Source organism: Antrostomus carolinensis, unplaced genomic scaffold (assembly GCF_000700745.2).
Source record: "Antrostomus carolinensis isolate BGI_N321 unplaced genomic scaffold, ASM70074v2 scaffold7526, whole genome shotgun sequence".
Taxonomy (NCBI): domain Eukaryota; kingdom Metazoa; phylum Chordata; class Aves; order Caprimulgiformes; family Caprimulgidae; genus Antrostomus; species Antrostomus carolinensis.
Window position 1 is genome coordinate 19,438 of NW_010323858.1, and position 25,626 is coordinate 45,063.

General features: G+C 38.7%; 1 protein-coding gene across 1 annotated transcript in view; it reads right to left on the reverse strand.

Moving 5' to 3' along the window:
* Positions 1 to 1,342: 1,342 nt before the first annotated feature.
* TANC1 (tetratricopeptide repeat, ankyrin repeat and coiled-coil containing 1) overlaps positions 1,343 to 25,626 on the reverse strand; it is a 49,428-nt gene continuing 25,144 nt past the window's right edge. The window contains exons 8-25 of the mRNA XM_010170712.2: positions 25,247 to 25,528; positions 24,233 to 24,384; positions 22,749 to 22,980; positions 21,349 to 21,515; positions 19,145 to 19,752; positions 18,143 to 18,251; positions 17,807 to 17,929; positions 16,510 to 16,746; positions 15,678 to 15,860; positions 14,889 to 14,967; positions 12,143 to 12,276; positions 11,520 to 11,643; positions 11,243 to 11,418; positions 8,658 to 8,790; positions 7,700 to 7,791; positions 5,240 to 5,386; positions 3,580 to 3,680; positions 1,343 to 2,693 (exon numbers count right to left, since the gene is read on the reverse strand). Coding sequence (XP_010169014.2) covers positions 1,343 to 2,693; positions 3,580 to 3,680; positions 5,240 to 5,386; positions 7,700 to 7,791; positions 8,658 to 8,790; positions 11,243 to 11,418; positions 11,520 to 11,643; positions 12,143 to 12,276; positions 14,889 to 14,967; positions 15,678 to 15,860; positions 16,510 to 16,746; positions 17,807 to 17,929; positions 18,143 to 18,251; positions 19,145 to 19,752; positions 21,349 to 21,515; positions 22,749 to 22,980; positions 24,233 to 24,384; positions 25,247 to 25,528 — 4,430 coding nt within the window. The remainder of the gene's footprint in view (positions 2,694 to 3,579; positions 3,681 to 5,239; positions 5,387 to 7,699; positions 7,792 to 8,657; positions 8,791 to 11,242; positions 11,419 to 11,519; positions 11,644 to 12,142; positions 12,277 to 14,888; positions 14,968 to 15,677; positions 15,861 to 16,509; positions 16,747 to 17,806; positions 17,930 to 18,142; positions 18,252 to 19,144; positions 19,753 to 21,348; positions 21,516 to 22,748; positions 22,981 to 24,232; positions 24,385 to 25,246; positions 25,529 to 25,626) is intronic.

Consider the following 25,626-nt stretch of genomic DNA (forward strand, 5'->3'; position numbering starts at 1 on the left):
AATAACAAAACTGTGTCTTTCTCCGTTCCCTATTACTGAACATGTAGTTGGAAAGTTGGCAGAGTTTATCTCTCGGATGAGTTAACCATCAGTGACTGCATCTCATCCCACAGATATATTAATAATCTTTATTTTATAAGGAAAAAATACAGTAGCTGTGCAAAAATAGAACTACAGGACAAGACTAATATAGGACTTGTACAAAATATCAAAGAACAGTAAACAATAAATAAGCTAAAGCATAATGAGGCAAACTCAAAAATAATTTGTAAAAATGGGTACGGCTGTTGACAAGGTACATAGAACACTGTATACAAACGAGACGTGAAAAGGGACTGGCTGTGTAAAGTTGACCACTCCAACCTAATTGCACTCATAGGAATGTCACTCTGTCTGTTAATTTTCAGAAGGTTCTTGCCAATATAAAACCTTATTTCCTCTGAAAAACTTCACTTCATCCTGTCACACAACTGCACATACACTTCTCAAACTTTCATCTTCATCCATTTCTGAAGTTTCCCATAAAAACACTTACTAAACATTTCATTGCAGTACCTTTTCCACAAATAAACAATAAATCATTCTGCTTTAAGATAGCACCCAAGGGTGATTAGATAAACTATATAAAGTGCGATTATTGTTAATATGCCATAATATTGTGTTCTTCAGTGCAATAACCAATATGGTCAAAGCCTTTTAATACACATGCAAATGTCACTGTTTATTTCCTCTAGTTACTGAAAATAGTTATATTTACATCTCCAAACATGGCTGTTTATAGTTTACTCATACACAAATTATTTATGCTTCCTAAATGTACATCATGCAACCCAAATTACAGCCCACTACAAAAGTGATAAAATACTATCTCTGATTTAAAAAAACAAAACAAAACAAAACAAAAAGCATACATATACAGATCTCGGTACTATGCAGCTGATACCTTTCTTAACACTGTTTGGAGAAGTAAGCACTTAAGCATTAGAGAGGCACAATTATTCTGTAAATGGTGAGATGTAATATAACCAAAAGCCAAGATTAAAGACCTATGTAATAGGAAAGTCTTATTTAATGGTAAAACATAATGGAAAGGTTTCTCTGCTTGATGTCCTAGTGTGGTGGATTGATGATCCTAATTAATTAACTCTTTCTACACAAATTTGCTATTCCAGTTACTGTAACTGTCCTGTGCTGGTAGGAACAGTTTAAAGTGGTTGTAGCCTGTTAAGTACTGGCCAACACGGACCTCTTACTCAAACTCCCAAGTGCCCAGCCAATCAGCAGTGTGTGTAGAAGTCATACCCTATGATGTTCCAAGTGTGTAACTGTACAAAGTAAATATTTATACATTTGATTCAATGAATGAGCGCTTTGGTTTTGTAGATGTGATGTGACCTAGATGGCCTTCCTTACTGATGTGAGATGGCAGTTTTGATGTAGCATCTGGGTATAAATGTGAAGCTTGTTTAGATGCTCTGTTGTCTTGACAGTGGGTAGGTATTTGGCACTGAAGCTCCTCCTGTTCTTTAGCTTGCATCCCATTCTGGTTGCTATCTCCTGGAGCAGCACCAGTAGAAGAAATTTTAGTTTGGTAGTGTTTCACTGAGTACGGCTCTAAATTTGAGGACTGAAAGCCCCCAGAAGCAACAGTTGTTGATAAGCCATCCGATGCCTGAGAGTGCCAACTGCGACTGGACTGAGTATTTTGCTGCTGAAACCTTGCAGTCTTATCCATGATTCCCATGAACGGGGTATTGCGAGGTCTGTGTTCAGCAACAGGACCCTGAACTTGATTCATGTTACTCTCCTTGAGTCGAACATCTGGGCCTAGCCCCTTAATACTCTCTGAAAAACTACTGGCTGAAGTTGAGCTGCTGGTTGAGCTGGCAAAAACCATACTACTACATGGAGAACTCGAAGAAACGCCACTGGCTACAGAACTCTGCTGTCTTGCTTCACTGAAATTCATTTTAGGAGGGGCTGTTAACCTGTCAGCGGTTTTAGATTTCTTTGCAAAAGAATGAGGAGAGAGATTCTCATTATGCTGTGGGTGGGAACACTGGCTGGACTTCTCATTGCACAGTTCAGAACTCAGACCTGTGGAGACACTTCCGGATGATAATGTGCTTGTCCCATCCAAATGCTGAATTTTAGAGTGCCGGACAAGCAAGGGACTCTGGGGAAGATGCTGAAAAGATGACCTTGTATTACACTGACTGCTTCCCATTTTTGACCCAGGCTGGATGGAGCTCAGGTGCTGATTAGTTTTTACAATCTGTGCCTGCTTTGTTGGCTGCATGATCACACCTGGCTCTCTCAGGTATTTATTGCCTGTTCTGCTTTGAGGGGACACAGGTCTGGCTTTCTGCTGAACACCTTCTTGAAGGGTCCTGCTGTATGAGGAGGCAGCCAAGGAATGTTGCAGCCTTTGCGGAGAGGAAACAGAATCATCAGGTTCATCCTCCCTGTCTTGAAGATTAAAAGTATCATTCACACCTTGTATAATGCCCTCCTCCTCGTTATCAGAGTTGTTAATTTGCTGTGGTAGCTGTGGAGACTGATGCTTCTGTTGCTGTGTTCTCTGGACCTGTTTGCATTCCTCTTCTACTCGAGCCAGGAGACGTTTTATCTCTTGATTGCTAGGACAGAGCTGTGTGGCTTCACGCAAGTCCGCGAGAGCAGCAAGTAGCTTTCTGTTTAGGAAGAAGAAAAAAAAAAAAAAAGAGTAAACTTATTAAAAAGCTGGGGGAAATCCGAGTCTCAGCATTGCCTCCTACTAATCCACGTCCACCACTTTCAAAGAAATATTCTGATTTGTCATCTCCTTCTGTAGATGGTGACAATATAAGAACTGGACGTTCTCCAACCCAGGAAATTCTTTCCTACAGTGACTGCACAGACCCAGCCCTAAAACCTTCCCCTTGTATTGTAACAGCTTTTCCAGGAAGCCAGAGAAGCCTGCTGATCACACTGGGAACTAATGCTTTCTCTTGTAAGCCTCTTACTGTCATCTTCAGAGTAGGCAGCTTGCTAAACTCTGCTTCACGACCCTTTATTGTTCTGCTCAGACAAGACACAGTGAATCAAAAAGGGCACCCTCCCCCTCTACTTCAGCTATAGCTCTATAGTTTGGTATTTTTCCAGCTTAAAGAGATAGTTCCTCCTCTCTCCCCTTGTTTTTATCTTGAACTGTTAATGATGCAACATATCCTGACCCAGTTATTCTTGGTAATAAATAATGCAGTGCTGGAGTTTGGTGGCACACTGCTGACAACATTCTGCTGAGTCACATGGAGTAGCAATCCCATTTACTCTTGCACTTAAAATAACCCCTCTTCATATCAAATACTGCCTAGTAATTACCTAAATGAGTATTCAGTATTGCTTTTTGGGTTTGGTTGGCTTTAACCGATACAGAGAACTAATATAGACAGAAAGTGCACAAGGAAAGTAGTAACTTTATCTTTGCAAATTCCAAATACAACTAGTGGAAAAGAAAGAAAAAGAGTTTCTGAAAGTGTTAGGAAGTAAAAAAAAAAAAACCAACTGTGCAGACAGATGAACAGCATCAAACAGTACCTGCTGTTCCTCTTGGCTCTTGCTCGAGCATAATAGGCTTCATAAGACTTGGGTTTCAGATCCAACGCTTTTGTAGCAAACTCTTCAGCCATACCAAAGTCCTAATAATTTAAACAAAGATACTCACTATACACTGACAATAAAAGAAAGCTGTGTTCTCTTTATTTGTGGTACTGCTTCAAAAGTGCAGAGAGCTTGTGCAGTATAGAAAGTCACCTTTATCAGTTAACAAGAGGAGGTATTTTCTGAAAGACTGAGAACAGACCTGCTCTTGCTAACCTTGTCTCTCATGTCTAAGGGAAACTGACTCCAAGGTAGTTAAAAAGCCATGGTAATATTTATATGATAGGGTTATTTTCAACCCAAAGATGATAAAATGCTAGAAGAGACTGCATGTTTAACAGGATACAGGACCACTCAGATAATAAGGCTTTAGAATGTGTTTGAAAAAAAACGCCAGCTAAAGACCTAGGAATTTAAGAGAAAAACAAGAATAATCAAGAAGTGGGCTGGACTAGTCCAGAGCTTTCTTTGGTAAGGTACGTGAAAGTTTTAGAGAACTGCGCTAGACGTAATGTATTTGGTCTTCATTTAACAAGAACGCAGAGTAAGAGTTTAGTAAATTGCTGGTTAAACCAAAAACTGGAATTAACAAAGCAGTACTGAAATGGGGGCGAAGATGGCTATGGGGAAGATGACAGCAGAAGCAAGTCTAATTTTTATAACAGCCATGCACCACACAGGGTGTTAATGATACTGAAATATATTGAGCATGATGATGATACAGGAGGTTGGAAAGTATTTACACCAAAAAAAAAGTCCTGAGATACCACGCAAGAGCAGAGTAATGTGATGAACCCGAGCTGCAGGTGTAAGGTGATGCATTTCAGGATCAGTAAAATGTACATGAGAGTTTATCAGTGGGATATAAGAAATGCACACACACATGCACCAGCTGGTCACAGAGACACTTTCTGCTCTGTGATGCAACTGAAAAAGCCAGTCTCATCTCGGAAGGCATCAGGAGAGGTAGTTCTAGCACAGGAAGGAAAAGATTAGTACTGCTGTGCAAAATTCTGCTGTGGCAGAATTGCCTATGTACAGTCCTGGACACCTGTGTTAGAAGCTCTCCAAACTGGAGCAGACACCAAGAACAAGTTGGGTGACTAGGGAATCAGGAAGTTGGAAAGATCCACTGTTTGGTAAGAAGGAACAGTGTAACGTATATTCAGAAAATCAGAAGATTTTGCTCTGGGGGTCATTCAGGTCCTTGCCAGCCACCCAATGCACGGGTCAAGGTACAAAGAAACAACCAGCACACACAACACAGCTGTAGTAGTAGGTTATGCTGTATGATAACAAAGGGTAGTGGTCATGGCGTTTTCCATTTAGTCTTTTAAAAGCACCAAAAATGTCCAGCGGGTCATCATTCAAATAACTGGATTACATAAGAACAGCTGCAATCGATTCTCCATGGCCACGTGTCCTCATCTTATGAACTGTCTTTTGTTGACACAACAAAACCCAAGAATCAGGATACAGTGAAAGTAATTCTAAAATAGCAAAAATAAATGTCCAAGTACAAGCTCAATAATGCAGCAGGTTAGAAGTCCAAGATTCCCAGTGCCAGAGAGAGAACAGATTAACAGCAACAGCTTACATTTGTTTTTCGGCGACATCGTGATAAATTTAGGTATAATGCAACTCTCAGCTCATTGAATGCTTTCATTTCTTCTCCAAATCCTTCCCTCGGAAACTTCCTCAAGGCATACTGGTAGCGCTGTGCTGCTTCCTTCATCTTACCTTTCTACAATGTAGGGAACAAGAGGCTTTTCACAAACTCTTAACATTGCAATACTGTTGCAAAAAAGCACATTAATATTTGACATCTACCAACAGGTGCTCTTCGAGTAGAAAACACAGACCCAGATTTTTAAATAAATAAATAAATAGATACAGCACGAATTATACTTAGAGACACAATGAGTGAACCAGCCTGTTAACTAGAATGTGTGTTTGTTTCTAAACTCGTGCCTTTAGCAGTATTTTACCAGGATAATATTTGCATGAATACATACTACTTGTACCAGAAAAATTCATATATTTAAATTCATGTATTACACAATTCATTATTTCTTTTTTTTTTTTAACAATGCACTCAAGTATCTGATGATGTAGTTGATTAAAATGCAAAGGCCTAGACGCTTCTTAGTAGAGCACATCCATTATCAGGCATGGTGTGTCCTTACTCAGGTGGTGATACTGCAGAATGAGCTCTGGCAACAGAAGGGGCTGGACGGGAGAGGGAAGAAGAGTCAGTACAACATTCAAACATGGAGTCCAGCTACTGCCAGATCCACTTTGGTGTCTCAGCCACGATGAGCTGGGCGACAGCGTATGAACCTAACGTAGCCAAAGGTCACTGTCCTACTGCTTAACTGAGATGGAATACGAGAGCAAACCTGTCCCTCAGGACTACCCGAGTGATCCACCCTTGCACTGGAAATACTCGGACTCTCCAAGAGATGCTTGGAGAACATCTCCATAAAAAACTGAACATCTCCAAAAAAAATCCTAATATGATAGGAAAAGCAAATCTTTTAGTTGACAGATGAAGAAATTTTTCTCTCTATGGTTATTTTACAAGTTAATTTCTTTTCATAAACATTAGGTGCTTTTTGTTATTTAATTCACCTTAACACTCAGCAGTCAAAATTTACTCTTGAAACTAGCCAGGAAAATATTTAAGGTTTATCTTAGTTATTCAGCTGGAGAGCTGAAAAGTAGTTCTTGCCTACTGTGAGCGCACTCAACTATGTGTTACTCTGCAAAACAATTATCCATTTAAAACAAAAAATAAATCAAAGTATACTGCAAAAATTTTAACAAGCTAAATGACATACCAGAGCTCTAGGAAGTCCATTTAAATTACTATAATAAAATTAAGCACTCTCAAAATAAATACCAACCGAGAATTCAACTTCTTGTAACAAATTGTAAAACATACTAGTACCAAGTCCTGCCATGTTGGACTAGATGACCTTTAAAGGTCCCTTCCAACCCAAACCCTTCTCGGTGGCCTCAGAGTCCCGAGGCAGGGTTCCACCTGCAGAGCGACTTGAGGAGAAACTGCAGAAAATGCATCGGTGCTGACGACTTGGTGGCACCTTCTCCCTGAACAACCAGTGAGTCACATTCAACACGCACTGGAAAAGTGTGACATGGGAGAGGCTGCCCCGGGGTGACAGAACTGCCTTTGTAGCATAAAATCTGTTATCCTTTAGGCTGAAAGATGTCCCACGCCTAAAGGTACCTGCTTGGATATAAAACGCTAAACCCATTTCAGGACCGATAAACTTGATAAATTATCCAGATGTATTAATAAGACTCCTATACAGAATTTGGGAGAACTGAAGCAGGCCCACCCTGACTCATGGCAGCAAGGTCTCAAGGGTCTCTCTTCTGTACTATGCAAAGCCATTTGATATAGAACAAAGATCAGAGATAAGGTGGCAGATATTTGAGGGCCCTTATAAAAATTACAAGTCTTGTAGCTAGAACAGGCTTTGAAGGATGCTTATACAAGCCCTTCAGCACTGTGTCGTGCTAGTGGAATAACAGAGGTGTATCACACAGTTTACAAAAATAATTCCCATCTCTCTTCTGAGCAATGCATCACTACTAGTAAAAAGAATGTATAAAAGGAGCTGTTACTTTCCTCATTATATATTTAAATAGCACACAAAATAACATTATCCTGAAGAAAAGGCTACGCTTAAATGTCACCTAATTCAACAAGGCACTTTGAAGCTAGCATCTTATATTCTGAGTTGCTCTTAAGAATCAACTGACTGCTACAAATGTTCACAGAGCAACTTGCTCTACAGAAAGAAAATGCACTTCTCCATCTTTAAATTTTCATTTATTTATCTATTTTACACAGGAGTTTTCAATGACTCTTAAAGGTTCTCAAGATTTCTTGGTCTTATTCCCCACATGAGAGGATGTGCAAGTACACATCTTGTTTGAATAGAAAAGGAAGTATAAAGATCTTGAATCTACCTTCAGACAGAAGTGAAATTATAATGTTTAGCTATCAGGGAAAAAAAAAATTACCTACTTTGTACAGTATATTTCCTTCTTCCATCAGTTTCTGTAGCAGAATAAGGAGAATATCGGGTTTTGAGGTGGCCATTGCCCATGCTGCATTTCCTGCAAGTTAAATTTTAAGGATCTCTGACAAAAGGGAAGAAAGTATGTTTCTGATACCTACTCACACTGTAAAGCCTAATCCTACTTCAGTAGATATTCCACCTGCATGGAACTATTATTATTATTATTATAGTAGTATGTACACATATACTTAAAATACGTATATATCAATACCTGTCCCCTGCTGCCCCCCACAGAAAGCAGCCAGATATTAAATGCTCTGACTCATTTCACCCCTGGTCTGAAGCCAGTATAGGATGGTATGAAAGTCACAGTAAAGTTTGGGCCTAAGAAGGGATCTGTGTTTGATCATACTTGGTACCCAAATAATGGTAAGTAAGTGATGATTTAAAGGTACTACAGATTCAACAGTTATCATGTACACATCTGCATTGTCTACTTGCCTACTGATAATACATGATTTGGACATATTTTTTTGCCCACCCTTAGCAAAACTGTACGACTCTGTAATTTACGAGAAGAACGTTATTTAAATGTAAAGCCTCTTAATCTAAATTGTTAGTGTCAGAGTTTAAGTATCACTAATAGCGTAATCATAATTTTCTTGTTTAAGTATATCATGATAGAGTAAGCATGTAAAGACTGACTCCTCCAGACCTCCTCATCAACATACATAAGGGAACGGAACAGAATAAAATCACTTGCATTTCCTCACTTCTGAAGTGAGTCTTGAGTGTCTCAAGAGATTGATTTCTCTTGAGTGGGCATCTGGAAACCATACAACCTGCAAAAACCTAGTGCGTACGTCAAGATTTATTCACTTAATCCACTTTACAGAAATGACAGTGATTCTAGCAGAGCAGATACTCGTTTGTTTCTCTTGAGTACAGGATAGTTTTACTCACCTAGTTTAGCTCCTTTTCTCAGTAGCATAACCACTACTGACGTATTACGACATCCGATAGCTCTGTCCAGTGGCCGCATGCCACTGTGGTCAACATGCTCAATCATTGCTCCTTTCTCTACCAAATACTGCACCTGTGAAAAGAAACAAGCCTTGTAACATTATTTTTGATAGGAGAGGCAGAACAGTGAAATATTTAAGCTACCACCAAATCTTCCTTGAAGTATGCCAAGTATACTGAGGAGTATGTGAAAGCCATTTGAAATCCATGGAACTGATCCACTGAAGACACCACAGCAATATTCCCGATATTTGGGAATATTGCCAAACTGCACCAAAGAGCTGCTGCTAAGGAAGTAAAAAAACTACCACACCCTAATTTGTGGAAGTACCAGTGTCAGAAAAACACTAAGAACAACACATGATGCTTGTTCCCTCCTGTGTTCTTGTTCTGCAGGCCAACATGCAGACACAGCCCGTCAAGCAGAAGGGCAGTAAGCTCAGGTGAAAGCAGAGCAGCGGTGTAGGACCGGTGGTGTCAGCTTCACGTACACTGTAACACCACAACGACAAGCATGAAGCACAACACCAGGATGTGCTCCTAGCACAGGACACAATGCTACACAAACACAATAAACAGAAAATACACAGACTACTGTCGTGTAATGCAAAATATTCAAAACATTCTAGGAAACAGTGTCAATACAAGTTATGGTGCTGAGGGACCACTTGTTCTATATGAAGAAAAGCACATTTGTAATTTTATTCATTTCTTAACTATTTACTAAGCAGTCTAACAATTCAGTTTGACATAAATGCAGCAAATGTAAAATGCAGCAAGGGCAAGTAAGAATGTTTAAGAAAGCAAGGTAAGTATGCCAGATGCCATCAGCTTCCACCGAGCATTCACCAAGCATCCCGAGCTAAGGAGTAATTGTCCATCAGCAATACTAATGAAAAGTGCGATACACAGGAAATGACAGCGACGGCAGGTTTGATGTATGCCATAGCTCTTTCACATAACAACTGCTTGCCCAAATGCAACTGGCAGTAATCTAGTATGGAAAGCAGTATCAGCAATTCTTCCCACTGACAGGCCTCCAAGATCCAAAGCTGCTGGCCTGCTTAGTGATCTCTTAATTAGAGCTACTCCACCTTCGTCTGTTCCTTAGCACAAAGATCAGGAATGGAATAACCTACAGTAAAAGTGTGTACAGGTTATCCCTCATTCCCAAGCAGGAAAGAAGTCCCTCCTCAGGTACCCATTGTTACCTAGAAACACCTGCAGTGGCAGGAATAGCTCCATGATGTGACCTCTGAAACTTGTTAAAGCTAGTACAGAATCTAAGGGCTTATTTACAATCTCAAGTTAATTCTTACTAAGGCTGAACGGGACTTAGAAGTGCTATAGCAAGTAATACTGTATGGCACCATTTAATTCATTGATTTAATGCTGCTTTGAAACAGAACGCTGTCTATGCGAACTCTGATGCTAGCAAGTTTGAGAGGCTGCATACGCTATTCGTTCCAATTTCCTGGTGAACTCCTGGATCCATTTAGAGTGCACGCAGTTTGCAGAAATGGCATTCCTATCTGGTCAGGCTTCTGGATTCTGCTCAATAACAGAGTTTTGAAGCATGAGAACAAAAATATACAGTCACTTCAAAAGTCTGTGATTTTAAAGATTTAGAGGATTCTAAATCACAGGCTTTAAACTTATTGCATAGTTTTGATCCCAGTTACAGGCATGGTCCATTTCCAGTTCAGAAAAACTTTGCCTTAAATTCTTGCATTGTAACATTTATAGTAGAGGAAGTAGGTGGCACGTGAGAAAGGTATAGGACTGAAACAGGAGCTTCAGTTGTGGTCCTACTTCTGAAATGACCAATGGAACAAACTGAGAATAACTGAATTTACACCTCAGGCCTTGTATTTCCAGGTACATAGACTGGATAATAATGCTGAGATGTGCTCAGTGCCAATTTTTGCAAAATGGAAAGCGTAAGGGTTTCCAACAGCTCTCTCCTTGTCATGCAGAGCGTGTAAGTTACCTATCAAAGACCAAGTAAAGGTGCCTTAAGGTGGAAAAGCAAAACCCTTCTGCATTTCACCTATTCTGGCAATATTATTATTATTCTTGCATCTCTCACTTGGGGTTTCTGTTCCACTAAGGCACCCAACGGAGTGGGACCCTGTCACGTTACCTCAATGGGTATGCAGAGGCTGAAAAAAGATATTTTCCTTTCATGTCCCATGGGTTTGGTTTTGTTTTTTTTTTTTAAATTCTGGTTCATCCAACACAGAAATTGTAAATGCTACTTTTTACTGACATTTAAAACATTCACAATGAAGTACAACAGCATGCTGTAAAAGATAACAGCATAATGCTGAACTTCTATCACAACTACCTTGGTACTAAAACCTTATCTAGAAAATGCTTTTCTGAGTAAACACTTGCACTACACTCAAGGTGCTACTTTCTTAAATTTGCTTTCTATTTTGGTTGGCAATAGTTTTTTCTAATCTTTGTTTTGTATTATGAAAATTCAATACAAGCTTAGTTTTTCTCCTGTTAGTTCTACTTACAATATCAGCATCTCCATAAAAAGCTGCCAGGTCTAGGGGTGTTCGTCCATTTTTGTCTGTCTGATCAGTTGTTGCACCTTTCTCAACTAAATACTGAACCACTTCCCTGTGGCCTTTCAGACATGCCCAGCTCAAAGCTGTCAGTCCTTCTTTGTCCAGAGATGAAATTGTTGCACCTGTACAATGAAAATTAACTTTGTTATGAAGATGTCCTGTTTAATAAACAAAATTGCCTAACTCATACAGATGTGCAGCCTTGAACCAGTTTATTTTCTACCTTCAGAAAGCAGAAATTCCACAGTGCTCAAATGTCCTTCACAAGAAGCCACCATAAGTGGAGTTCGTCCTTGCTTGTCACTTAAATTCACATCAGACCCATGCTCCACTAGAAGTTTAGCAATCTGAAATAGGAAACAACAATTTAAAAATAAATTGGCAGATTTAAAGTATAGCCATAATAGCATGAACTTCTAAAGACAAGGACTAAGGTGTTAGTTATAGCAATCATTGAGAAATCCTATGCAACTCAAGTCTTAACTGTTTGCACTTCAAGGCCTTCTCCTGATAGGAGTGGCCAGCATGAGTAAGTCTCCAGACTCTAAGGTTCTCTCTCCATTAATACACAAGTAATACAGATTACCTCTGTTCTTGGTCTAGGAAAGAAAATATTTTAACTCCTATATATTATGTTTCAGGTAGATGGTTGTCATGCAGCTGATGTACTTTTGAATCCTTTGTATCACCAAGTAACTTAAAAAGTGAGCTTCTGAACATGTCCCTTTGAAGTAGATGCAAATGCCTATTAGAAAATTTATGCTAGTTTTTTACAGGACTAGAGATGGGAGGAATGAAGAACCACTTCCCACAGGAATCCATTTAATTCATTAAGATGTGTCAGACCTGCCAGTGCCCCTGCCGTACTGCACAGAAAAGCGGAGGAATCCCCCTCCTATTAGCTCTCGTCACAACTGCTCCATGTTCAAGAAGTACTTCGCAGACTTCCAGTTTTCCTCTTCCTGCAGCAGCTGTCAGGGCTAAAGAAAGCACTTTCATCAACATAATCTCTCAGTTGTTTAACCTTCTCTTTTGACAAATGCATATTATGTGCATGTTACTGAATCCCCAATTTTTTTCAACACAGCTGCTCCCTAAGATTTTCGTAACTATTTTCAGACGCAAATGAATTAGTCACAATCAGGTTAAGTCAATGTCACAGACATTCTCTGTTAAAAAAAAAAAAAAAGAAAAAGATTCTCAAAGATAACAGCTGTCATGTGCATAGCCTGTAAGTTAAAACAAATTTTAATGAAAATTTTGGATGAACCCACCAGCCTGAGGCAATTCTAGATCCTTTTTCATTAATAATTTTTTTCATGACAAGAAAGCTTCATCACTTTCCACCAGGCCCTTCCCAGAGGTGAAGACGGTAATAGTTCTGGGATTCAACAAAGAGACTGTAACTCAAGCTCAGGAAATACTCTTTACTCAATCCCTAGCAGTGATGTATTACCAAGCATCAGATATTTAGATCTCTGCAGAAAGTCTGTATCTTGGACAATTCAGCTTCCTTCTGCACTTGTTAAAACTGCTTTCCCTGTTTTTAATGGCAAAAACCACAGTAGGTTATGAATTAATAGTTCCAACTCCTCTGTGTTACCCTTGCTCTCAACTTCAAGGGATTACTGTACATTTTCCAGTACACAAGAGACATCAACATTCTAGTTCACCTTAAAAATCTTTTTTGAACTGAATAGTGTATGTTGTCAAGAGTGAGTGCTGTTAACCTCTATCTAAAATGCCGTCACCTTGCAACTTGTAAACAGAGAGACACTCCTGCCAGAAGACACCTTTACGCCCTGGCTGAGAACACCAGAGCGTCGCAATTGCATGCACGCCTCTTCCAACAGTTCTACTGAAAAGGATCATCTCTGATCTGTCTAATAATACTCTGCAAAAGTTGAGAACAGCCAGAATTATGCTATTTTCTATCACTTTTACTAGACAGTAAGTAACCAAAATAATTACTTAATCTGTATAGGACATATGATGCTGAGAAAAACATCCTAGAGGTATCTTTAACCTAAGGTCATATTTTCCAACAGAGACATATTAATGTGGATTTTGAAAAGGGTAAACTAAGGAAATTTAAAAAACAGGCTTACAAGTCTTCCACCCCCCTACATCCTCTCATTCCATGTGTTACACTTTAATTTTCTATTTAACTTGCCTTGAACCTGTACTTCATCCAAACATGGCCTTCAGCGACATTAATGTGATAAAATACTGGGAATGGCAATGATGATCTCTAGCTGTCTTTCCCTCTAGAAGACTCACAACATAAAATGCTATTGAAACAGCCTCTGCAAGGAGCAGAACCAACTTAGGATTCAAGTAGATAACAACAGTACAAATGCAGGAACAGAAACAAGCTGTTCCTGAATGTGTTACTGTATGAAAAGAAATAGGCTTTAAGGTTGTTCTATGCTGTGGATTTTGCCTTTTTAAAACATGCACTCACAAAACACACTACTCCTCACTCCCTCTGCCTCATACTTCTGTGTTTTATCACTATCCAGTTCTCTATCATGATCTCGTTTACAAAACAGACGGCAAAGAACCACGAGTACAATGCAAATGGAAGTTCACTCAGACATGCAAAACCCTGAAGATTCCTGCAGCACATAAATTAGCGTCCTTTCCACATAAACTTTTTTCATTCAGTAACTGAGGAGTAGTATTTCACATAGGGCTAATCCTATGGCTATCTTAACTCGCTCTACATGTTTTTCTTGTCCTAAACTTACTGCTCTGCATCTCAGAGCGCACCAAAGTGCCACAGGGAACTGCCTGTAGTTCTCTGGACTCAGAGCTTCAGCTCCATCACAAGTTAGGACTGCATAAGGAAGCACTTGTAAGTTAATGAGAGAAGACTCCCAAGACATTAAACAACAATTTCAATACAAAATATTGAGAAGAAAATATTAAAGGAAAATTAATTTAGAAACAGATGTAGGCTTTTGGAATTCATTGGGTTTGCAATAAGAGTCTTGTATATGCATAGGAATAGAGAACATCTGCTTCTCCAGTATGTGAAAAGGCTACTGACAATCATTAAGAGAGACTGTTTTCCCACGTGCTCGTGCAATCTCAGCTGTTTAAATGAAATGGAGATGCTACTCATATGATAAACCAGGAAAACTTCCAGCTGCAGAGTTTACAGTGTCTTTAAAACAGTATTTGGCACTTCCAATACAAAGACATGTCTTTTCATCCACTGTAGAACAAATGAGGCAATTGCCTAGCATTTCCTGCAAACAAATGTGATCTAAAAAAAAAAAAAAAGTTCTCAAACAGATAATGCTATGAAATTTTACAATGAAGCTTGAAGCGCAGCATTTCTACAGACAATTTTCAATTCAATTAGTCAGTAATTTACAGTAATTAATATAAAATAACTCTTCAATACATGAGATGAGGAGATTTAATAAGTTAAAAACTCAGTTATAAATTGCATTTTATTATTAACATTGGTATTTTCCCCATGACTTTTATAACAGAAAATTTAATTTAAAAAAAAATCAAAATTAAAAACTCTTACTTCTAAAATGAGCAACTCTTACTAGGCAAAATATGAGAAAGGAAATACCTGTTTCTCCCCACAAGGCATCAGTATCATTGATGTCTATTTCATGGTCCTTTTCAATTGTCAAGATGTAACAAACCACCTGTCAAAAACAGAGAATCTGAGTCACAAAAACCATCAGTTGTCACTTGCAAAATACAGCAATGGGTAAAAGATTTAAAACAAGTGAGAGTGCTTCTCTCTTAATGCATATGAATCAAAGAAAATTAATATTGTTCATAATCCATCAAAGCAAGTTTAGTATGACTTTGAGAATGACTTGAAGATGACTGAATGTTATTGAAAGCAGTTTAAAAAAAATCCCAGTGCCCTTCTGTTAGTTGGTTCAGTGTGTTTTACATGATTATGATTTAATGAGCTCCTGTGTGACCTACATATACTAGAATAATCAAGACAAACAATGCCAAAAATAAAAATAAAGCATGTGCAAATATGTGCAGTATGCAATTTGTTATGCTACAGAAAAAAAAAAATACAACCTAAAGCAGAAACATACTATCATGGGGATCACTGATGCAGAATATCATCATTATCACTAGAGATTTAGGACAGTTTTCAGAAGAGAGAGAAAAAGGTACACAGAAGATTACACATAAACAAATCCTGAAGCAAATCATATTATTGGATAATTAACTACAGCATTTAAAACAGCTGCTAAGAATGCATACTACTTTAAATGCGAGAAGTTTCACAGTTCTGCTTCCCAAACCTCTTTTAAAAATAGCTGCAAGCACTGTTGCACAATTCTGATAAATTCAAACAGATTTGGAAATATGTGAACTATCAACCTACCTGACAGTGTCCCATACTGGAAGCTGCTGTTAGAGCTTGTTGCAGTGCCTGGCTTTTTCTTGGTGAATTTTGTTCTTGGGAAGGAGTTATCCAAACACTGAGCAAGTACTCAAGGATATCACAATGCCCTCTCAATGCACTATGGACCAAAGCACACTGGCCTTTCTTGTCCACATAGTCAGCCTGCATTGGTGGAAAAAAAAAAGTTCAAAGCTATAAAGTCAAGTGAAAAGCCATGGAGTGGAGAACCTCCTGAGCACTGCAAGGGAGCAAATGTCACTCCTGTCTTCAAGAAGGGCAAGAAGGAAGATCTGGGGAATTACAGGCCAAACAGCCTCACCTCAGGTGCTGGGAAGGTGATGGAAAAACTAATCCTGGAAACCATTTCCAAGCACATGAAGGACAAGAAGGTGGTCAGAAGCAGTTGGCATGGGTTGTCAGCAGGGGAAATCACATGAACCAACCTGATAGCCTTCTGCAATTTGCTGACTGGCTTGGTGGATGAGGGGAGAGCTGCGGATGTTGTCTACCTCGACTTCACTAAGGCTTCTCATACGGTCTCCCACAGCATACTCATGGATAAGGTGATGAAGTACAGGTTATGTAAGTGCACAGCGAGGGGGACCCAAAAACATGCTGAATGGATGGGTCAGAGGGTTGTGATCAGTGGCACACAGGAAACAGTCTCTGTAGATGTTCTGGACTCCCTCACCACTGCACCCCAGGTCTATTTGTGTTAATTATATAACTTAAATAACCAACAACAGTTTTCTTAGGCCTTCAACATGATTTTTTTGGCTGCAAAGATCGCAATTTTTGTGCATCAGCTTACCTTTGCACCTCTTTTGCACAGCAGTGAAACTACATTCATGTGACCTGCAGCGGCTGCATAGCTAAGTGCTGTCATCCCATTTTCCGAAGTTCCATCAATAGCAGCTCCAAATTCTAGTAAAAGAGTGACCACTTCTTCGTGTCCAAGGTGTGACTGAACACACAGCACTGGAGCATTATTTAGTACTTCAGTCCTATAATTTACATTTGCTCCTGCCAAGATCAGCAGCCGGCTCACCTAAAATTTAATTTAAACAAAACATTTTTTTCCTCAGATTTGTGTGAATTTTTATTAAGAGACTCTGACACCCTGTGATTCAGGCACTCATATGTTACTCCTTAATTTTGATGCAGATGTTATTGGCACACATTGACTTTATCACATATATAGCAATATGAAAGTTTAAACTCATCAGTATTGCATTACTGAACTACATACTCCTAAAAGAAGACTCACCTCTCCCCTGAAACTCACTCCTCTTACACCACAATTTCATCCGTGTGACTTGCGACTGTGCTGCAGATTTATGTAACTGACTCCGTTAAGAGAGAACCAGATTGCATAAAAAGCAATCGAAAAAGAATGATCAGAGCATGCGCGCACGTACATGCAAATTTCCAATGACAGGTCTTAGCAGTTGGCTAAAATCACAGAATCACAGGATGGTGGGGACTGGAAGGGACCTCCAAAGATCATCTAGTCCAACCCCCCTGTCAGAGCAGGATCACCTACAGTAGGTCACACAGGAAAGCACCTAGCTGGGTTTTGAACATCTGCAGAGAAGGAGACTCCACAACCTCTCTGGGGAGCCTGTCCAAGTGTTCCGTCACTCTCGCAATTTGTCAGTCTGGATTTCCCTACCCATAATCCAGGGATTCAAACAATAGTGCAAAGTTCAAGCATTTTACATCCTTTCACTCTCACTGTCCTCCTCTTTTACAATTCCCTTGATATTTCCCTGTACAAGAAAACCCAGCTGAGGTCTACCCAGCAAGCCAGGTGGTACAGCTGACTCCCTGAAAATGCACCCACACACTTACCACACTACAGAGTGTGGCCTCATCAGAATCAGGGTAAAACCCTTCTTCCCATGAAAACTATCAAGAAAAACTGATTTGGACTTTAACAACAGCTTAAAAAAGTACATTAAGACTTGTTATAAAGGAGTTCAGTTACAGGTGCATAGTGGTGGCTTTTTTTCTTCCAATGGGTTAGATTAATTCCAACATTCATCAACAGAATTACAGCAATAGTGGCAGATGAAGCACTGATTGTACATGAACGCTTATTTTCTTACCTTCACATTGGGTGTATAGATGTTTCTCAGAGAAGCAAGGGCTGCAGACAGTCCATCAGTACTATAACCAATCCACAAGGCTTGAAGATGACTGGAAGAAATTCCAGTCCTTTTACTGAGACCCTAATAGAAATGATACAATGGGAAATCCCTCTGTAAGATTAGAAATACTATTTATATGTACACCTCATCAGTATAAAGAAAAGTAACAATTTTATTATCACTACCAAGTATTTTGCATAAGATTCTAACAAATTATTAAAGCAACTTAGAGGAGAATATCCAAGACGCATTCATATGAATAGATCATAAAACACATTAAGCTGTAAGCTTTACCTTAAAAATGTGAGCCTTAAGTATATGATGACCAAGTTCCATAGTTTGTTGGCGGTTTAACTTTCCCTCTTGTCTAGAGAACATGAAAGCCAGTAGAGCATGTCCATTCCTAGCAAAAAAGATTAAGAGAGAAACGCCTTTACAACTATACTTTCAGTAAATATCCTAACATATCTATCTGTGTGCCTGTCATAACAGCCCAATTTTCATTGTCAGATTACCAAAACAAACCATTACATCTGCTCAGAATTCTTTCCGTAGTGGATTAATGCAAAGAGAAAAAAGGCAAATTTCAAAGTTGAAACACAAAGTTGAGAAATGGTAAGGGCCAAACAGTCTGCAACCCTGAGAATTCCACCTACTGAACTGTTTTCGTTAAATCCACTCGAAAGCCCACAGAAGTCTTGGGTCAGTGATAATTTTAAATGTCAGCATCACTTATTCTTTTGTAAAAACAAAAAAACTAAAACCCTGAAAAAAATGAAAAAATGGAAGATGCAGACTGTGAGAATGTGCATGTATAGAGTAAGGGCTTACTGTCTCCAATTTAACTAATCCATGCTCTCCAAGTCAAAGGCAGGATGGGACAAACGGAAACATTTCCATGAGGATATAATTACAGAAGGAAATCTCTTAGTATTTTTATGTTTACAAGAGCCTGAATTACCTGTTCTTTCTATCCCTACGCTCTAAACAGACAAGGTGCTGCTGCACAGAACTCTCAACGACTTTGCTAAATTAACAACATCATAGTACTCTAATTTCTCCATGAAGGAAGCAAAGTCAAATGCAACTTTGCAAATTCTACAAAGTAAATAATGCACTGCAGCCTCTAATACTTCTGGTCAAGTCTACCTCTAAACATATAAAAGTTTTCATTTTGGAAAAAATTATGTGTGCTTTTGTTTTAACATTACTCTTTCCTCTCACCAGTTGTTGCAATCGATTATCTAAAACATAATTGCAGTTATTTAAACATGATTTACTGCAGGTTTCATTTACCTTGGCTCACATAAGAAGTCAGTATTTTCACCGTCTGCTCTCCAAACAAGCCATTCCCTGAAGGAAGGATGGCAGAACATCCGTGTTTTGTCACGTCTTTTTATCAGAAAACATGAAAGGGCTTCCATCCTTTGGCTGAAGTCTTCCCATTGTTGTTCACCATTTATCTGGCCTGCATTAATAGCCTGGAAAATCTGGTCATCTGTCATGGGATGTAGGGATGCCAGTGCCACATTTAATATTGGCAGGGCTCGCTCAAAAGCAGAGTTTGTCATAAACTTCATATTGCACTGAAGTAAGTACAGTTCTGACAGAGACACTGGAACAACCTTGTAGCTCGCACTTTTGATTACTAAGTGACCCTTTTGGAAAAGATCCAGAGTGAGTTTCAAATAGAGATAAGATCCCAGGCTTCTCATGATCAGGTGGTTACTCACTTTCCCAATAATAGCTGCATCAGCTTTTCCATTTAAAGATATGTTGTTTATAATTTCCTGGCTGTTATTAATTCTGTACTGAATATAAGCATTCAAGTCATCGTGAATTTCTTTGTTGTCTGGAAAATTGTCCAGGGATATTGCGATAAAGGGCAGTGAACTTACTACCTCCTATGAGGGAGAAAAGAGAAAAAAAAGAAAGCAAGCAAGCAAACCACACAGGCACTACAGCATTCTAGCACTGAAAACTCAACAATGCACCTTTGCTACATATTTCTCTTCCGTAATGAGTACCAGACAATTAAAAAAAAACAACAAAAACAACCAAATTCAATATCTCTGTGATGGCTTTGCAAATATTGTCCCCTGAGGCATCTATCAGAAGGGTTTAAAAAACTTCTCAACACTTTCACAACAGGAACTCTTTATTCCACTTTGAAGTAATTACATGGATTTCAAAAAGCTGAACTTTCAGGCTAGTGAGATGTTTTTGATCACAGACACACACTTCTCCAGGGAGGAAACAGTCCCTACTACAGAAATCCCTTGTTATAAAGTAAAAATTGAATTGAGAACTAAACACTTCAGCCAGTTAAATGCTAAGAGTCCTAGAGGCAAGAAGGTCGATATGAAATCAATTCTCAGAAGGCCGAACTGAAGCACACTTGCAACTCAACACTGTCAAAATAGAATCACAGAATAGTTTGGGCTGCAAGGGACCTTGAAAGGTCATCTAGTTAAGCCCCACCAAATACCCAACTTCACATCAGTGTCCTGCACCTTGTCAGCTTGGTGCACAGAGCAACTCTGGAGCCACCTGCCTACTTCTGTCCAGATGGACTCTTGGCTGCATTAGGAAACAGCTACTCTACAGCTGGACTTCAGTCCTCCTTCAAGTTTTCTCCTTTGAGATCAAGGGATGCCTAGTCAAGCAGCAGCATAAGGCTGGTAGAGCTGTATCTCAAGCACTGTCAAAATATATGAAGGTTGCTTTCTCAGAGATATGGTAAAAGACTACGACAGACACATCTTTTTTAAACTGAAGTGAACTGAAGGCAACTACCTTAAAAGAGCCTGGAAAAGACTACCGCTGGAAACAAAACCAGAATTTTGTTCAGAACACTGCTGTCCAGCACAGGAAAATGGGAATTCTGTATGGCCTCACTTAAACACTCTCATGCTTTCTGCAACTATCTTTTAGCTGCTTAATTCTGACAAAATGCTTTAACCAGAAGTTTTGAGGCTGGATTTTTTCAGAGGTAGCAAACAGATTAAGGCATGCAGAGAGATCAATGGTAATAAGGCCAGAAATCAATCTCATCAACGTGGATAGTGGAATTGTGGCTTATTCCTTCCTAAAAAGTGAAAATCCAGAGCTTAATACTAGCAGCAATACACTCCAATAAGTAAATGCTGAAGGGAAAAATCACTACAGGCTTCTAATTACTTTTTTTTTTTTTCCCTAAGCTTTCATTCATTCATTTGCCCATTTCACTCTTGAAGGCCAAGGAAACACACTCTGATTTCACCACTTCTGTTATCATTTCTACTAGCATACTCAGGAAAGTGATTCAGAACAAAAAAGGCCTCCAATATCGTACTTGTGTACTGTAAATAAACATGCAACAACAAAGGAAGGAAAAAAATACAAGGAACTTTACTTTGGATTCCTCTAAAACCAGGATTTTTCATAATAATGCAGCTGCACCAATATAAAAGATCACTTAGTCCTTGAGGGTAAGAAAAAAAATTAAAAGGTGTTTTTACCTGGAAGTTAGTTCTTATAGTCACAATGAGCTTCAGCCAAGGAGGAAAATTACAGATTATGTTTGTGATAAATGAAGAAAGTGTGTCACCATAATCAGGTTTATGAAATTCAGCATCATTCAAACCATCTATCAAAATTATGTAGTCTTCCTCAGGAATTTTCCGCTCTGAAATAAGACAATAAAAAAAGGAAAGGATGGATACAAATTCTCCCATTCAGTGACATATTTTTATCCCTAAATTTTGAACATCAAGAAATAAAAACATATCTTTGTGCTCAGCAGCACATCTTATGGCATTTAAGCATTATCTAGGAGAACAAAAATGACATTAGGTGACATAAAACAACATTGCCATAAAATGATAAAAAGTGGAAGAAATCACAACAGTTTTTTACTGCACTATTATCATGGATCTATTTCACAACTGATTTAAAAAGAGTTAAAAGATTAAACAAAGCTGTTAACATGAGAGATGCAAGGATATGGGAAGAATGCATACGTAGGTTGTTTAAGCTATTAGTTAACACCGCTTTTAATTGTGAGCTGTTTACTTAAAACTTACCCTTTATTGGAGTTATCAAGCAAAAAAAATTTACAGTTTGCAAAAATCATAAAGGCACTGGTTTACACTTTCAGTTCTGAGTAGAAAAGGTTATTTTGCAACAGCTTGAGAAACTAGCAATATTCATTTTGAGCACTTGTTAAGGATGAAAATCCCAGGGGCAAACATAAGATTTGCCAATGGATTTCACAAGAATTTTGTTGACTATCAACAAAATTCAAGAACTGCAAATCAACTTGCATTGGAATGACACAGGCTTTGTTCACACAAAGGCAAATCTCCTCCCCCATCTTGCCATATATCAAGTACCTGCTTAGGGTGGCATATACCGTGAAGCGAGGTGTTTTCAAGGAGGAGCTTGCTGGGCTTTTATAAAACACAAAAATCAATTACGTTGTTACACACTTTCTTGGAAAAGTGCAAAATCAATCTTAAAAGCAAGCAAGAAACACATCCACTTGGCAGGTGTTTAGGCACAGAAAATTACAAACCAAAAAATTGTAACAAAACTCAAAAGCATCTGAAAACAAAATCCTTTAATGCAAGTGTGCTAGCCGTAAACTTCAAGCTACAAAGTTATCCTTGAGTTTTCTGGCCAAAAAATAAATGTGAAGTTTCACAGAATACATAAATAAATAAATAAATGTGAAGTTTCATAGAATTTTATTTTAAAACACGAAACAACTGTCACAAATAAGGAATCCCTTTCTCCAGGAATGTTTTGCTTTATTTATTTCTCTTAGAGCATTAAAATACATATTCTTAGATATTTTTCCCCCCCCTCACTTTTTATGCAGTTTAGATTGAGTTTCCGAGCCACTTCATGCTTAACCTACCTTTTCTGAGGTTTGAAAGTGGCTCCAGCACCCCTCTTTTAAAAGCTGCTGCTGGATCTTGGACACAAGATCTCAGGCTAAGCATAGTTTGTAAGTGAGGCTCTTTAATTAGAAGATCTCTGTATGCTGTTAATTGATTTGAACGACAAAGTAAAGCTGCAATACTGTGCACAAATTCTGGGACAAGACACGTGTATGTGTTGTCAGCTTGACAGTAATGATAAGCAATGACCTGGAGAATTAAAAAAAAAAGTGTTACCTCTTCAATATTTAAGTTGGTTACTAGTTAGTCCTATTATGATAAATTGGTACTAAATTTCTCTTTCAACTACTAAATATTTTTCAATGTTAGAATAATTATCCAACTCCACGACCAGTCTCAGATGGTGTGTGTCAAGAGACACAGAAAGGAAGACAATGAAATACATTTTGACCCTGTAGGGCATGCAAAGAGGGAAAGAAATTAAAATGTCAGATTCTGGTAGGAAAACCCAGTAATCTGAATTCATGCCATTTGGATACAGTGGGTAAACAGCCAAATTACTATGCAGTACAAGAAAAATAACTTGAGGCTGCAACTAAGCAATGTATTAGCTACAGTTTAACAACATCGTGTCACACACTGTAATGACCTAAGGACTAATTTGATCATCATCAGGCAAAAGTCAATGACAGACAGCTGTCCTCACACAGAAAACAGAGAAAGAAGACAACTGGCTTTATTCTGATTATCGCAAAGGTGTGTATTACTTAAAAATAAAACATACCATAGGCCCTATTTCTTTTAAAAACATCAAACCACAAGGAAACAAACCATGGTGTTCACAGTAAATAAAAAGTCTGCACCTCAGTGGCTTTCATAACATTGTTTCCAAATAATACACATCACCTTAAAGACTGCAACAATAACCTCATGTTTTCCTCACAACTATTTGCATCAAGTATGCAATTCAGACATTAATTATTTTTACTACTTAGGCAAATAATAAGACACTTACCATAATAATCTCATGCAAAAATAACTTAATTGCTTACTTCAGACTCCCAGAGTATAGAAAATAGAAAGACTACATTCTGCTCAGCCTGTATCATAGAATGTAGATGGATCATACACAAACCAAACATTTTTTAACTTTTTAATTTTTTTCCCCAGAATTTTCCTTTTGGAAGGTACACTGAGCATCTACCTGTAGAGAACACATGGGTCCTTTTGGAAGTAAAAGATCCCATACACACATCAAACAGGTAAGAAATTTTTAACGTAACTCTTTCTAAGACCAAGCAGAATTCAAGTAATAACCTGAAAAGGTAGGCAGGTGGTTTCACCTACCTGTGAAATGTACGCATCTTGTCCAAGGTTCCTGCCTGTTCTCCCACCACTGACCACTGGCATACCCAGGAGGCTTTACAAAGCAGACCATCTCCCCCCAGGTTATAGGTTTTCTAACATACTGAAAATATTATATTAATAAGTGAAAACTCACTTTTGAAGCAAGGCGTCTCACAGAATCACTCGTTTGATTTTGGTATTCAGGAGTACCAGGACAATTCACAGTCTTCACTGTACTGGTACTACTTGTTGGAGGAGCAGATATGGGTAACTGACTTAAGGGAATCTCCTGACAGGAGTCACCACCTATTTTTAAAAGACAACAAATACAAAAGAGACCAAATTTGCTGACAGCAGATTGTTTTACAGGAAAGCATCACAGAATCTTTTTACTGCTAGAGGAAAAACTAAAACTAAACAACAGCATTAGAAGAAGCCTGCAACCTTTAACAGTCTGCAACAATTCAACTGACTTTTAGATGAAAACTACAGAATTACTGAAAACAAAAGCACGCTGATGTGAAGTTTCCTTATGAAAAATATATATGCAATAATTCATTTAAACTAATAGTTATTATATGATAGCACTCTTGGGAAATATAACCAATTTATCATTACTGTTATTATTTAAAATAACAATATTATTTGAAGTGTCAGCAGGGGAAGTAGCAGTAATGACAGTAACACCATCCTTCCAGTTAACACAGGCACTCAATTGATCGGGTGACAGAACCCTGCAGATCCCAGCAGAAGACAGAATGGGTTTCTCCAGAGCTTTACTCGTGCCTCTACTGAAATTCTATGGAAAAATGTGGTACTGAAAAGCACATGGTACACAGTGGGGAAGAGAGAGAGTACGTCACTGCTCTCTTTCCAAACTAATGGGAAAACAAGCTACTACAGTCACACTCCCAACAGAGTTCAGGGTACACGCTGCCCAACAGAAGGAAGAGATTCTACATATTGTCTCCATTTTACCGTCTCTTTCGATGGGCTGAGCCCACGCTATGCTACGCAGAAGGTGTTTGTCAAAGCATACAATTTCCTTTCCTCACTGGAGGAAATAAATATTTGCTGAGCCCGACTACCTTAAGCCAAAAAAGCAGACGACATTCGACTCCTGTTATCAGTACAATAACCCAAACAATTATTCAGAAAAGGAACATACTTTTGGGGGATGAATTAGGGCTATTGGAAGCTATTTGCCTCATGCGACTTCCATGGCAGCTAAGTGCCACCAGCCGTGAAATAATTGCAGTCTTCCCAAATCCCACATTTCCAGTAATGACTGCTCCTCTGTTCTCTGCTGGATCAGTATTCTTCAGTTTTTCTTCAATCACTTGAAACAACCATTCTCTTCCAACAAACACCGAGTCTGTTGTTATGCTTGGCACTTCAAACAGTAGTGGCTTCAGCAAGATGTCTTGAGGCTTATAGGAGATGAAACGAGCTGAGGAGAGGAGGCAGGGAGAATAGTTGATTAGAAGAAATTCGACATGCAATAAAACAGTACTGTTTCAGAAGATCATTTCATTCAGTGACCTTGTT